Raw genomic sequence first — 16,972 nt, forward strand, 5'->3', positions numbered from 1 at the left:
TTTTTTTTGATCATTTCTTTATGCACAAACTAAGTGCAACGCAGAGCAATGCTTTAATGAATTTAGCGTAGCAGTTTTATGATATTTTATTTTAGCGTTGATGAAAAAATATGAAGTATGGAAGAAAAAAATTTTTTTTTTGCTAATTTCAAAGCAATAATCAAATTTCATTATCGAATATGAAGAACAAGAAGTGTAAAATTTAGAAAGATACTGATTAAGATTTTCGCGTATATTTTTTTTTTTACAATAAAAGAAAGCAAAAAACAAAACAGAACAAAAAGAAATAATTAAATGGTAAAATGTCTGAAAATATCTTCCTTTTAGTTTGTCATAATTTTTTTTCCTTAACAATAAATTAAATACAAAAACAAAAAACAAAAACAAAAAAACAAAAAACAATGTAACGTTACAATTTAATGTCGCTAGTCGGAACATAAGGCAAATTGCTTATTTTATGCAAAAAAAAAAAACAAATTATGAAAATTAATTGAAAATTATGAAAATTAATTGAAAATTGTTAGTTTTTTTTGTATTCAGGAAAAAAAATTATTAAATCTTTACAAACTAAACAGAAGATATTATATTTTTATTCATTTTACTATTTAATTTTGCTTTTTTTGTGTTCATACTTTTTTTGCTAAAAAGTAATTGAAAAATCTAAGATAAAATAAAAACTTTTGTTTCAACTTCTTTTTTACTTTAGAGAGACACTGCTTTTGGTTTTTTACTTATGGTAAAATAAATTTCTACTCAAATAAAAAATTCTTTAAAATTTACATCTTTTACTAATAATTACACTGTTTCTTGTACCAACATTTTTTTTAATCCTTTAACTGATAAATTAAAAAACCTGTCGTAATTCAGAAAATCTATTAAAAAAATTTTGTGTGATGAAATATTTTTTAAAATTATTTTTGTAAAATATTTACGACCAAAACTAAAGTAAAATAAATTTTGAATCCAATTATTTCAGATGATTTGTTTTTTTAAATCCAGCCATTGTTCTTTATATAAAATCAAGGGCATATCAGTTATTAGTGAGAAATAGCAATAGATCTTCCGAATTTATATATTTTTATATTAAAATTGTTTTCTTTTTAATTCAAATTGCTTTAATTTTAATTATTTTAATCAAAATACCAGATAAAAATAATGATTATTAAATTTCTTAAAACTGTTTCTCTGCTTATCCGCTGTTATAAAACATTTCTGACAAAAACATGAAACAAAAAAAATGTTCGAGAATTTTGTATATTATAATAAGTAAATTATAAGTTTTAGTTAAGCGATTTGGAAAAAAAATTAAAGCTTTGAATTTACTTTATTCAAAAAAAAATTTTTTTTTTTGTGCCTTTAAAAAAAAATTCCACAGCAATTGGCGTCGTTTAAGACACACAATATCACTCTAATATATGCGATTACAAGATTTATGCACATAATTTTGTACATAAATTTCGTTTTGAAATATTAGAGGCATTTTTGTGAGTTTTTTTCATTCAATTAGTTACATTCAGGTATGACATAAACTATTAGGTTTGATGTGCACGTTAGTAAATTTGTGTTAATCTAATTCGACAAATTTATTTTTAATTTATACTGCTCATTTTTTACGGTAGTTTTAGAAAATTTGAAATTCTGATAAGTAAAAAAAAATAAAAATATACGCAAAGCAAAAGCGTTTAAGCTAAGTTTTTTTTTCAATCAATTTGTAGTTAGTAATTTGAGCATTTCAAATTTAATTCAAATTTGTATTTATTTTATTTATAGCGTTGAAGTACTACTTTACAGAAAGCAACAATTGACGGCTGAATATTGAAAGCTTTCATTGCTAGTGATGAGGGTAAGAGGCTGTCTGCTCATCAGGGCAGAGAGTATATAGTGATTTTTCAATTTACATATTTATGTATGCGTGCGAAAGGCAGTGCAATGCATTGTTTCCCTTTTTTTTTGAATGCATTTGGGTATACATTTTTAGTGCGAAAAAAGCAAAGCACTTTTTTGTTGTTTGTGTGCAAAGTCAATTAAGCTAAACTAATCATACCAAAACACCAATAACAAACTAGAAAATGCAATGAAGTAGAAACTGACTTAGAAATAAATTTATAATATTAGGAATACAAATACTTACAGATATACAGATATGTACAGACACATATGTATTTATACTTGTACGACTTTTAATATTTTATATATGTACATTTATTTACAAGTGTATTTGAGAGCAATTTACAGCAAAACCAAAGTAAAGGCGATTATTTGCATACCAACAAGCATTAACATGCATTTGTAAATACTTACAACAAAGAAAAGTCAAATAATAAATAGCGGGCATGCAGCATAAGTTGAGAGTGGTAGAGCATAAATGCATTAAGAATTGTGAAAGCATTTGAAATATTTGTAGATGGCAGAGCGAAAAATGAAATGAAGAAAGCCTTATATGTACAGTAGCGAGCATAAATAAGGACATAATGATTTTTTTCGAATATTTGCAATGTTTTTCGAACTAATTTTTCTGTTTTGTTTTTAATATTGTCCATTCTTCTACCAAAACCATAAAAATCAAACTTTGAAACTTTACACAATATTTAAAAAAATGCAACAAGTTTTCAACTAAATTTTAATCTTTTTTGAATTTTTTGAAGGATTTCGAATATGCAGTTTATAGCCTATTGAATTTTATATAATGCAGTGCAAATTTTAAGCAGCTAAAAAATCACATTGACAAAAAATAGTTCATTTAAAAATGTTGACGACTTCGTCGAATGAAGTCCAAAAAATATACCTCTCCAAAGCAAAATCAGAAGATCATAGATTTTTTTAGGACAAAGCCGAACTAATAGTTGGATGAAATTGAAACAGTTTTATGGGTAAGTGGTGTTAAAATATCCAAAGACACGATTTGAGGATGTTTACGTGCAAAAAGCCTCAAATTCTGGAGCACATTGAAAAAAAAAACAAAGCCGCTGCTCCAATTATTACATTGAAAAAGGACTTGCATGGACTAAGGCAAATTCAGAACGGAATTGGACAAACGTAATATTCACGTATAAGTGGGTCCCGCTGTTCTGCTGATAACGAACTCTTAAGTATCCAAGATTCATGTTTAGAGCTGCATCTGTGAAAAAGGATTTCGCCGTTAATTTCGATTTACCGCCCATTTGAATGCAGTTTTGATAAATAAAATTAACAAAAACAACATCATTGCATTCGAATTTTCTAGTCATTTAAAACTTGCACTTTATTGTACCAAAATTCAATGGGCTACAAACCTGCATACTCGGAGTTTTTTTTTAAATTCAGATTAAAAAATTTAAATATTAAATGAAAATTTGTTGATTTTTTTTTTTATTTTGTATAAAGCTTGAAAGTTTGATTTATATTGTTTTGGTTAAAGCATGAACAATTATATGAAAAAATATATATTTAATTTTAATTCGAAAAATATTAAAAATATTAAGAAAAATCCATCACGTGCTCAGTTATGCCTGCTACTGTAAGTAGACCAGACACGTGGAAGTAAAGTTTGCAAACATTTGCTCACTTAGTCAACAACACAAACATACATATGTGGGTATGTATGTAATATACTATATGCATACAGTTTGGGCGCAAGAAAAAGCTGAGCAACTAACTGATAAACATAAATACAAAAAGAGCAGACGCGATATATTTGCGAAGAGAGTATCAGGTTGCAGAAAAAAATCACTTCGTAAAATGACATTCTGTGCTCGCAAAGACGATACTTTCTAAATATCTTGAGGCTGATGAGGGGGATATAAAAAATCTACGCGGATAAGCCATAAATCGCTGAGGGCTTTAAACTCAAAGTCAAAGAGAGATAGAGCCTCAATTATGTGAAAAAGTGAATGAAATTTTTATAAAAGAATGGCTATTTGTGAATAAGAGCCAATATGAGTATTTGCCCGAAACTATATTATTATTTTTCCTTTATTTCAATTGAAATATTCTTATAGATGCACACAATTTCATTTCAAAGATTTGCTTTATTTAAAAATTTTAATTTACAGAAGAAAGTTGTTGTTAAATCACAATGGACGAATTTGATTCTGTGTCCCAGTGGGCTCTCACTTGGGCAGCCATTTATCCTAAGTGCTTGTTAAAAACCTCTTGACCTACTAAACGACTTTGCCGATAAATGCTGATTAAAGTTAACAGAATTGGCGACTGCCTTTCATATTTAATTTGATTGTGTTTTAGGAGAATTTATTGGCGCTCTTGGCGAGTATATAGCTATATATGGAAATATAACGATTTGAGATGCATAGCTAGCCTATATCTATGTCTAACTCGTAGATAGTCCACATGGAATTAGAAGCATTTCTTGTGTTGAAACAAAGGGTTCTTGTTTGCTTGAGAATTTTCATGGATTTACAATCATATTTCTAAAAAGGCAATCCAATGAGTTTGTTAAGGATTAATTAAAAAATTCATTAATATCTCTGTGAACGTCCTTGAAAAACATTTATTTAAATTTCAGCTGATTTGGATTCAGTGAACACTTTCAATTTTGAATTTTTCTATTAAAAATCAAAGTTTATTTTATAATATAATCATTTTTTTCATAAGAACTGGTGTAAGAGTAAAAGGATAGAAAGCTCATCAAAATATTTCGGCGATGTATGGAGTGCCATGGAGTACGATCAAAACATTCTGGCCTCGCCGAATCCGGCTGTTTTCGCTACGGTTGCGGTTTTTTTCGACATTTTCATAATCGTAACTTTTTAATTTTAACTTTTTAATCTAGCGAAAAAATATCTGATAAGATACTTTCACTAAGCAGAGTAGATCCGCGTTTTTTAACAGTATATCTTACAGGTCACTGCAGCCTGAGTGAGCATTTAAATAATATTGGTATATCTGAGACCAATGTCTGCCGCTTTTGCGAAATTGACATAGAAAGCTCAGAACATGTGCTTTTTGAATGTCCTGCATTAGGCAGACAAAGACTTCACCGCCTTGGTGACACCGTATAGTATTTCCATGCAATCTTTGAAACAACAAACTCAAAATTGTGATAAAATTTTTAAAAAGCCTAAAATTCTAGGGTTACAAAAATAGGCCTTGCACAATGGATCAACTCTGTTCGCAGTGCGCAATGACCTTCTAATAATAATAATAATAATAATCTAGTTGGTACTGTTCTCTGAGATTTATTGTTTTAGATCCCGAATCACACAAAAATATATTTCAGAAATAAATGATGATCAATTGACGCCATTGAACTAATTTCTATGTGTATGTAGATATAACAGGCCACGAGTCGATGACACGATTGAATTTTAATTAATTTTGGAGAAAAGTGATTTGAAATTTGGCACTTAGAGGCAGTGTTTGTCAAGTATCATAAACTAATACCAAAATCACGGTAGAAATTGTATAGTTTATTAAGTACGACACGTTGTTAGGCTCCCAGCCACTCTGGAGTGTAGGGAAATGAAAGAGCGGATGTGTGTGCAAGGAAAAGCTCTGAACTTCACCTGGGGACGACTCTCGCAATTACGAAGTTATGAAAAACTATACTCACATTTCAATGCATATTTTTGAACTCTTGCAGTATTAGCTTTGGGGTATATAAATTTTTTTAAAGTCAAACGGGCACTCTACTATTAGCGAGTTTATTGAACTACAGCAAAAACGAAAATTAATTAAAATTAAAGAGCGCACGCGCACTACATATCGCGCATACTCAAATTGAAACAGACGTGGGCATTATGGCAGGCAGCCTCTTGCAACAAACAATTGGTACGATTAAGCTTCATTTTCTAGCCACAAACGCAGTTTTCGCAGACATACTCGTATATGTGTGTAGTTAGGGGTATGTTAAGCGCTAGAGTTCAGTTCGAACCATCCATTACGTGATAGGTTACTATTTAGCGTACATAGGTGTGTGCATAATTACTCAAGGGGGAAGGGATACTATGTACGTTGTATGGGTTATGTTCGAATAAAATGCTATTTGAATTTCGAAATTGTGCGCAAACGTTTACTATTTTTACCTACTTAGCACTATTCGCGTTAAATATTGAAGCTCACTAAACATCTAAAAGAAACGGCATTAATTTGATGATGTCGACAAATGTTGCAGGGATGGAGGAAAGTAAGTAGGGTAAGTGGCCATTCTCCGAAAGTTTCTTATATTACAAAGTAAAAATTATTAGTCGTAATTATTCTTTTATTTAGTCATAAGATTTGCTTGAAAGCATTAAGATTTAACTTTTTCTTGAATTCATCATTGCGATGAATGACGACTTTTTACCGTACTCACTTTCCACCAGTCGCAAACTTAAATGATGAATGACGAGTTGTTGTAGATGGAAGAAGAGGACATTTACATGTTTTGCGAAATTTTTTATCGACTGTATGTAAAGATGTGTGTGTAAATATGTATGTTGTTTACGAGTTCGGTATCGAAAATAAATAATATCAGCGAATTTTTTTTTGCTCAATTGAGAAAATAAGTATTAATAGTTATGGCAAAATACACTGACAAATTTAATTAAAAAAAAATTTCCATTCAAAATAATATAAAAATTTTATTTAACGAACGTTTAGAAAGAAATACGTCAAGAAATTTAGGTTGCGAGTTGGAAAACGGACACTTTTTTTTCAATTTTTATTTTAAAAAATTTAGAATCGCATGGCTTTCTAAATTCTAATGTGCATGTATGTGTGTCGTATGTCGTTTGTGTTATGTAAATGCGTTGTGTTTCTTTTTTCTTGTCAATGCAAAGTTTATATTTCTGACAAAACAGCCGAAAGACATTTTATTCCTATTTACTTTTCTAACTGAGTACCGTCAAGCCCGAAGCATCGAAATGTTATTATTTCACAAATATTTAGCAAATTGATTGTATGAAAATAAATTTCTTCTAATCGAAGCACAACTTTTATGTGATTAAGCATTGACTGCACAATGAAATATTAAAATAATCGCCAAGTTTTTTTATACGAATATTTGTCAAATAGTTAAAGATTAAACACTTTTTTTTTTTTTTTAATTTTATTTCATCGCCATTTGGCTTTCAATATCTCAAAAACATAAAAACTGAGAGTACTTCATGAAGAGGTCCACACTTTTTAATTGAAGACTTTGAAATCTGATGTATTTGAATGCACTTTGTGCGCAAGTATTCACCTAAGCACCGAGTGTTTGGAAAACAAATATTCGTCCATTTGATGTACACATTTTGTTTTCTTTAAAGTGGCCATATAACGGCAATTTTTCGCACGATTGCATTCGGTAGTGATCACTTGCCCTATTCTCGAGCGTTGCATAAATTCGTCCAATGGATGAAGCTGCCATTTCTGATGCGATACTTCACGCATTGAAGGCAATGCATTGAACATATTCAAATGCTCTGCAAACAATTACAATCTGAACTGCTAAAATGTATTGCCAACCTATCGCAGAAAAGGATATTCACATTATAATTTTAGCACTTCAACAATCACTGAAAATCGTTATGGTTGCGCATAGCGTAAGAATAAATTATGAACAAATTTCGGTGTAGCAACTTAGCAAGAAATATTCATCCAAATAATGAACACTGCACTCATAGAATTTACGTGATTCTTGCTGCATCGAAACGATGAATGGGCATACATATGTAAGCATTTCATCTAATCTGCTTTTTAATAAATCCAATGAAATTCTTTCGGATGAGTTTAGAATCTGTGAAATCTTTGACAGCTTTAATATGTAAAACTATTCTTCTAAATGTTGTAGGACAAAAAAATGCATAAACTTTTCGTAGATGCGATATTTTGTGACTGCATATGACTTTTGATGGCACATCTAATAACTGTTCAATCAATGTACATACATACATCAATTTAACACTAAGATGACTTAACAATCCAACATGGAACTCTACATCTATTCATTTGTGTGTGTACAACGAATGCAAGGAACAATGTATTGTAAGTAGCTATGTAGTTATGTGAAAATGGCTTCGTGACACGAGTATTATATTGGATGGACTCAGATGGTAGGTAGGTATGTGGGTCTGTGTACATTGAATTGAAAACTACAACAAATACAAAATTGTCGCTCTATTAAAGCACTAATTAGCACATTAGTAAAATAGTTTTTTTTGTTTGCTTTGTTTTTGTTTCTGGTTTTTGTACTTTTTCATTCTAAATTATGAAAAGGAAACGACATACAATCAACTAAAATTAAAACGTTGAACACATTTTTTTTTGATTTTGTTTTTGTTTTTTGCTGAAATTTCATGTCTTAAAATTTTTGTTTTGTTTTTGTTTTCTCTTTAGTTTTGTTTTGTTTTCCTGACCTGCGATTGACCAAGTTGTCACGGTAGGGATCCCTGGGTTGACGTTTCATAATGTCGCTCTCGGCTTGCTCGTAAGCGAGTGAGATCGCTGGCACCTGATCGTCATGTTATTGATTTTTGTGGTTTTAGATTTTGATTTGATTCGGTTTTGAATTGTTTTTGTTCACAGTTTTTTTTGTTTTATTTAGAATTTGTTGTTGATCAAAGAGTGGTGCGGTGATTATTAAAAAATGTATGTTAATTGGGCAAAGCAAATTTTACGCACACATATACATACACACACGCACACGCACTCACGCATACACACAAACAGACTTCTAAGAAGAAATTGAAATTAAAAAAAAAAAAAAACATTTTATAAAAAATCTGGTACAACATACACAATATTTAACAAAGTTGAAATGAATAAAAAAACATAGTTTTCAATATTTATAAGAGAATAAAGAAAAGTAACGGAATAAAGTAAGAGTCTTAACTATTCTCAAACTTAGTATACGAAATCTGAAAGTTAGCAAAATTTTAAATAAAACTTTATATTAATTCAAAAAGGTTGGCTAGAAATAGTCGAACTATTGTTTTATAGAAAGTCAATTCAACCAAAAGTCAAACGATAGTAGGTTCACAACTCTGCAATGGCTTTTAATAGATTGAAAACTCATTTAGACTAGCTAAGATAGTTAAAATATATGTATGTATGCTCACGCAATGGCAAATAGACTAGGTAAATATTTCGGTAAACGTATGTGTGTATGTAAGTAAAACGCTACTAGGCATAGACAGCAATAAAAGTGTGGTACGACATGTGACATTCATTTATTAGATTCTCTTTTTTTTGGGGTTTTCGTTTAATTGCTTTCTGTTTGGGTTTGTGTGTTCTAACGTAAGGCGAAACTTATTAATAACTATTTTTTTATTAATTTTCACTAGAATTTCGTGGTCTGTGTGTTCATTTCATATCCAAGTGTTTTGGTAACTTTTTTGTTTTTATATATATATATTTTTTACTAATATCTTCTGTTTGTGAAAGAGAGTCTAGAAGAAACTTATTACAATTACAACAACCAACAACACTAAACTCAGCTAATTTTACCGATTTTCTTAATTTTTTTTAATATTTTTTATTTTTACATTTTTTCCAGTTTCACATTTAACTATTTTCATTTATGTCAAACTTAATTTTCTGCATTTCAGTTCACTAAACTACATAATGACTAATTTGAGTATTTGATGAATGAAACTGATTTATCTCAACGCATAAACTGAAACAAAACAAAAAAAAAACAAAAATGGGATTAATGCGAGCGTGGCTGATATAGCCCAAAATTGAGTTTGAGAATGCAAGGGCGCGTTACAGTTTCACAAATTAATGAGGGTAAAACGAGAAACAACGAACGAGTCAGTTGAAAACTCTACAGCGAAAAAAGTCATAGAAATTAAATTTTCATATAAAAGAATGTATGAAGAATTCAACACATTCCGAGTGTAATGATTAATTCATTAACTGATTAACTTAAAAGGAATCCAAAAAAAAAATACATTATTCGAGTTTTAGATTAACAACGAAATACATAAAGAATACTTAAGTACTTAGATAGATTTAAAGAAACAATCCAGTTTAACGAACTCTGCAATGTCATGATTACTCCTTGCTTAAGCGTTTCATTTTCATTAAGCTCTCCCACACATTTTCATTATTTTGCAAAAGTCTGCCCGGAAACTACTGGGTTACAGCCTGTCACGTAAGAGCGTAAGTCCAGTGTACCGAGAGAGAGTGAGTTGTCTTAGGTATAAAAACTAAATTTCACACAGATTGAATACTGCTATTTCGAAATACTAGGGTTGCTTTTTATATTTTGCGCCTTTGCAACATTACGTGTGAGGAGGTGTATAAAAAAATTTTACATTTTTTAGCACAAACTTACATACATTCCCTTACTTATTTGTTCTTTTTTTCAGTGAATTGGAAAATTCATCTCACCCAAAAGATGGGAATAAATATATATAAAAAATGAAAATATTTGGGCGATGATTTATGACGATTTTCGATTCCGGTGTGCACTGCCAACTTACTTCGACTGTTGGCACACCAAACTTAGCCATTATGAAGCGCTGGTACAACTAGTTCCAAACTGGCCATCTGGCCGTCTTTACAGGAAGAATTTCATGAAATCCGTCCCCAAACGGATTGTTGTGCCAAAAACGATCAATGCTGTGCGTCAATTAATAACCCAAAATCGTCATGTGACATATCACGAGATAGTGACAGCCTTGAGCACTTGGTCGTCAAGAAGTTTTGTTCTCATTGCATATCGCATAATATGGCAATTGACAAAAAACAAAACGGCTCCTGTCGATTGGTGTAAGGAAATGTTAAAAAAATTTAATCGCAGTGGTTTAAAGCACGTCTTTGCCATCGTAACAGGACAAGAATCTTGAACCCATGCATATAAATTCAAAGACGAGCTTAATCCAACAATAGTTGTTCGCGAAAGAAGTACCTCAATGCCTGAAAAAACTGTTAAAGCCTTTAATCAACCCGTTTTGGAGGTATCCACTTCCAAGTGGCAAACAAGCTTTGGAAATTGGTTCAAGCGAATGCAGAAGTGTATTGGCTTCCGAGGAAAATATTTTAAAAACAATAAAACCATTTTCATTATTATTTTATGTGTGTTTTCATTATTTGGCGCAAAACATAAAAGGCAACCCTAATACACTAAGGTAACTCTTTTAGTAATACACTCGTAACTTTCTAAATTTTTAAAGCAAGTAAAAGAAGAGTATCAGATTGTGATAATTCGAAATTCAGTGCGACGATTTTGAAAGTTTTAATTTTCAATTTCAAAAGTTTTTGTTTTTGTGAAGTAAATTAATTATTCTAATAACTTCTTGGTTGGAATATTTGTGGAAATTTTAATAAATATTTTATTGAAAAGAATCAAATTTTATACAGATTTGTTGGCTAGTTCCAGAATTTCGGGCTTCAAAGCCAGAAGCTCAGATTTCGTTCGAAATGTTATTAATTTAAGTCAGAAATTCGGAGCGAGAAAAAAAAAAACAAAATTATTATAATATTTGTATACACTCCGCAACAAAACGACAGTGCCTCAAGATTTCTATCAGTTTTGACTAATTTTCTATATTACTATAATATCTTTTTAATGTTCATTATCTTTTTATAACAAATGCAAGCAATTTTTTTATCTAAATGGAAAAAATATGCAACACCGTCAGGGGAAATATTACAAAAAATCCATCAAAGCAAAAATCAAAAAATTAATAAAATAATTTCTTAGCAGCTTTATTATATTGAAATTAAAAAAAAAAATACTTTAATTATAATTTATAAAACTGCCCAGAAAATTTTTTTCTAGAAATTCGAAGTTAAAAATTGTGAAGTTATGATGAACATTTGTGAATTTTTTTAAATTTTTGTATAAAGCTTGAAACTGGGATTTATATGGCTTTCGTTCGACAGGTAACTATACTTTTATAAACCAAAATAAGGACCATTAAAAAAAAATGTCAAAAATAGTCAAAACTGGTCAAAATGTTGATGTAGTATCGTTTCGTCACAGGGATTATAATACAAATAAATTTTTGTGGCAGGTTCCAAATTTCTATTAGTTGAGAATTTCTGTGGTTAAAAAAAAGTATGATTTATATATTTCTATAAAAAAACAAAGCCTCAGCAGGTTAATGTTAAACCGTAAGTAGAAGCTAGAAATTCCTTACACCTAAGATGTAAAATGATTAAACAAAAAATTTTTAAAATATATAAAACCAACAGTACAACTGTAAATGAGTTATTATGAAAGATAAGAAATTTTAAGAATTTTTGTCGTGAAACTGCAGTATAGATACTTAGAACAAAAACTAAAAATGAAAGATATGCATTTGTGTTGTTAACCACCAATTTGTTATGTTTTAAAACATTTTTGTTTTTTTAATTTTTTATCATCTGTTAGGAGAATTTTCCAGATTTTTAGGACATTTTCGATTTATGCTTATGAAAAATGTATTAATTTTTATTAGGTGACATTTTATTTTTGGACATTTTCGATTTCTTCTTTTTTTTTAATTTCATATGGTATAGGCGAGCTTATACATAAGTGATTTTGTGATAGATAGCGAGGTTTAGAAATGCGCTGCCGTAGCGAAGAGTAAACAATTTTATTCAAAATGGCAAGAGTTCGAGCAAAAATTTTAAATAATTAATATTGAGAAAATAAGTGAAGGAGGAAAACTTATAGAAAAAAAGTTTGATTGATTATAAAATTAATAGCTCTGAGGAAAAGCGTTTAAGGCGTGAAAAAAAATATTTTCAAATAATAAATGATTCTTCTTCAGGAATTCAAGCTGCTGAGCCAGTGAAAATATCAATAGAATTTTTTTTTGTTTTGTTAGTGAATGGAAAAATATAAAATTTACCCTTAATAAAGCATATAAAGATATATATATAGAAGAAGAAGAGGCGCATACTTAAAACATGTACAGAAAAAATGAATTCTTAAAATGGTTAAGTGGTAAAGAGGAATAATTAGGAAGCATCTTCAAATAAATTTTAAGTATTTCGACGCAATTGATGGGCGTGCAAATAAAATGTGGACTAAAGGGATGTAAATCGAAAATATTTTCTTTTTAGAACTCCTTAGAGCTTAAATATCAGAAATTTAGAATTTTTGAGGACAAGCCCGTTTTCATAGTACGAAAAAATTGCCAATTCGGTTAAAAGCATTTCTGGATGTAAATAAAAAAGAAAAATCCCATAACGTTTTTTCTTATATTTTCAATCACTAAATATTTAAAAATATAATGAGTCGAGCACATTTATGCTATTTAAATATATTTATTTATTTAATATTTGTTTAGGAACTAGAAGAGAGAGACTTTACTTGAAAAGAAAAATTAGAAATAAAACATTTAAGATATATTTGAAGATAGAGTTTAGCAGAAGGAAAGTATTCAACAAACATTCAAAAGTCTCTCAATCAGAATTATTTAGTATATAACGAAGTACTTTATATTTTCATAGATATACTGTATATTAGACGAACATGCGCAGTTATAAACGCTAACAGAATATTCGAATATTAGAAGATGAACTAAGAAGTTAATACATTTTTGTATGTAAACTCAATTTTAAGTACAAAAAAATTATACCAAAGGTATAAAATCTGCATAAAGCACAAAATTTTGATTACGAAATTTTAATGAACATGAACTTTTTAAAAACTCTCCCACCAAATAAGCACTAACGTCAAATGATTATGTGTCAATTATGACCTAGTGTATACAGGGTGGCCCAATAAAAGTTTTTTTTTGACACATAGATCGTTTTAGAGCGAAGTTGCGTTGGAAGGATCAGGTGAAGAAGAACTTGGCTTCACTTGGTGTGTCCAAGTGGTTAACACGAGGCGCGATTTGTTAACTCGGCCGAAATTGCGTAGGCGGTTATCGCACCAATCAAGCAAGTGAAGCACCGATAGTCAGATGGAGAAAATGTTTGCTTTCTATTGAATACTTTCACGTTGGTTCAGCTTCTATTTGCATTGAAGGTTCATAAAAGGTGAGGACAATCGCTCAATAATCAATGTTCCATGATGGCAAAATATTTTTTAGATGCCGATTAAGATTCATTAAACGAGTCATCTGAATTTCATCATTGCCACAAAAACTAGGAAAGAAGTACCATAATTCCGCGGGTTTCTTATTAAATCACATTTTGTTTTGACACTGAAAGTTATTTTACACCCAAAAAGTAGAACTGCATGTGGAAATGCCAATTCGCTTACCGACATTTTGTGACCGGAAATTGACAAGTGAGCGGTCTTTGGTGACAGCAGGTGGTCACATACAAGCCATACAGCTCAAAAAGGAATCAATCAGTTATTTTGTATGCATTAAGTTCGGTGGTTGTATTTTCAGCCCTACTGGCGATGTCATAGGTGGGGATGTGGGGTGTCACCAAGGTGGGGAGTTTAAGACTTTCGATCGATGCTGTACGAATCATTCATCAACTATTTGTGTGATGACACTTGAAGCCATCAATATGGTCTGGGAAAATTAGGTTAACCAGGTGAGCTGCTGCAGGTACAGCCGAGAAAGAGATTTAAATGAAGTTATGACTAGTAAAAAATGGCACTGCCAGCGAAAGGGAAGAAGTACACAATTGGTTCAATTACGTTCGGGATATTGTAACAGGTTAAACTCTTACCTATCCAAAATAGACCCCGACATACTTAATATATGTGCGCCATGTGAAGGTGCCGGGCATGATAATAACCACCCATGCCACCTCAAATTCACTCACCTAACACTGCTCTCCCTCTCTCTGGACACAACCTGTCGAAACAACCGGTTTCCTGGGCATATAGTTAGATGAGATAAACGATGACGATCGGTGACTACAGCGCACTGGCAGGGCTTAATTGAACAACAACAACAATATTGAATGCATTAAACGCCAGCGATCGCCAGCTGCTATCAAACGTTAAAAAAAGTAATACTGCATTTAATTAATGGATCCGTGAATTTTAATTCATTTATTCAGTTTAAGTTATTCAAGTACAAAAATTTATATACATTTATATGTAAATAAACAAAAAAAAAATATTTATTATTTAACCAATCCAGTTTGCCTTCTTCATTTAACTATTCATGAAACTGTTGACGAACGTGGGCGATTATTGTTTACAGCTTCCGCATTACCTCAGCGTACGTTTCGCCACTTTCAATCAAATAATTGTGTTAAGTACAACAAAGAAAGTATTTTCTTTACTTTATGAAAATCACACAAATCACGGCTATACGATTGAGAGAAGATGCTAAAGAAGTAAACTTCAAAAGCAACGAATGTTGTTAAAAGTAATTTCAATTTTCAAAAGTGAATTTCCAGTGCCTCCCTTCCATATGTCCGTGTGTAAATCGGGTCTTATAGGATATACCCACCCCATATTATACAACTTATTGGAAGATTTACTACCTCCAGTAAAGCAAAAATTTTGAAAGAATAGAAAAATGTTTTTTCATAGAATTTTTAGAAACAACGCAGCCGATGCCTGCCTTTTATAAATAAACTGCGTGAAGCAACGCGGCGTTTAGGTGAATAATTTTTAAAATTATTTCCGTTGTACGCGTATTTTTCCCCCTGATAATATAGATTTTAGACGACATTTTTAAGAAGAACTAAAGAACCACTACAAAAAAAACATCTCTCTGCACATACTTGTACTATCGCTCCTAATCGGCGCATAGGGCGGAACTGTACGCGTTTTAGATACAGGGTTTGACTCAAAAGTAATGAGCCTTATTTTTTTAAGCAGTTTTATTAAACCTTTTGGCTTATACAACTAATATTCTACAAAATAGGACCCTTGAGCGTCAACACACTGGTAGCGGTCCTTCCACTGCAGGAAACATTTTTTAAACTCATCCGCCGAAATCGCGTTCAATTCGGCTGTAACAGTTTTTTGGATCGCCTCAATGGAGTCGAAACGCCGCCCCTTTAGCTTTCTTTTCAGGCGCGGGAACAAGAAGAAGTCCGGAGGGGACAGGTCTGGGCTGTAGGGAGGGTGGGGAAGCACCGGAACTCTCATCTGGGCCAATGCAAAGGTGCAGAGGAAGTCAAAACCTTTGGAACCAATTTGGCACACACTTTGCGCATTTCAAGTTTTCCAGTCACGATTTCCCGCACATTGTAATAACTTAAATTTAACTCTTCACTGATCTCACGTAGACTAGCACGACGGTCAATGTTCAAAAATACATGAACGCGGTTCACATCTTCGTCTTTTACGCAAAATTTGATCGAGTAACTTTGCTCCAACGATCGCTGCATTTTCGCCACTGCAAAAACACTTTTAAAACAGCTTTCACGCGCGGAGCGATGTTGGCTGCACCGCTGTTGCCAACGAACTGGGACCGGTTTCTAGTGGAAGGGGAAGATCCAAAGATCATTTTCCCCCACCAGTCGATTCGGTTGATCGCTTGGCAGACGCTCCGCGCGGGAAGGCTCATTACTTTTCAATCAAACCCTGAATATGCTATTTTCTTTTATGGAACATTCTCAGAGCCTCGGCTGTAGGCTGGTAATACAAGAATATAGAAAAAAATCATCTCTGTTTACTTATATTTTATTTTCAAAGCATCATATAACTTGTAATTGGGCCACCCGTCACCTATGAGTCTAACACAACAAACATTTATTTTAAATCTGCTGCCTTTAAGGACGAAACAAAGAAGTATCGCAAAGCAAAAAAAAAAAAACAAAGAGGAATACCAAATGATCAAAATCTAACTGCTCTATATATCAGTATAAATATACTATATGTATGCAACTTGTTGAAGAAAAAAAATTCGGTGTGTAAATCAACTAAAAGTTAGTAGAGTTGTAGTGTACGAGTAACTGACTGTTGAAATACCGTGATAACGTACTTTGCTTTTTAATCAAATCTTTTATGCAAATAAGTATAAATGTATATATTTTTTATACTTTTCACTGTGATTGGTAATGCCAAAAGTGGGGGCGCTGATAAACTTTCCAACCCCTCGTTGCGTGTTTTTGCAATTTCGCTTAAGTGAATTCGTATACAAATCGATTTAATTGCATTTCGGATTTTTTTTACTTAGGAATAAAGTGAAAATTGAAAACTTATTTC

The 16,972-nt window shown here is 31.3% G+C and overlaps 1 protein-coding gene across 7 annotated transcripts in view; it reads right to left on the reverse strand.

Annotated features, from left to right (window-relative positions):
• LOC129235454 (sodium/potassium-transporting ATPase subunit alpha) overlaps positions 1 to 16,972 on the reverse strand; it is a 129,993-nt gene that overhangs the window by 5,495 nt on the left and 107,526 nt on the right. Inside the window, exon 7 of one of the 7 annotated variants that reach the window (XM_054869303.1) lies at positions 8,316 to 8,410. The exons of the other annotated variants lie outside the window; for them this stretch is intronic. Within the exon in view, the coding sequence (XP_054725278.1) occupies positions 8,316 to 8,410 (95 nt within the window). The remainder of the gene's footprint in view (positions 1 to 8,315; positions 8,411 to 16,972) is intronic. 7 annotated transcript variants of the gene reach the window in all.

Source organism: Anastrepha obliqua, chromosome 1, assembly GCF_027943255.1.
Source record: "Anastrepha obliqua isolate idAnaObli1 chromosome 1, idAnaObli1_1.0, whole genome shotgun sequence".
NCBI classification, from domain to species: Eukaryota; Metazoa; Arthropoda; class Insecta; order Diptera; family Tephritidae; genus Anastrepha; species Anastrepha obliqua.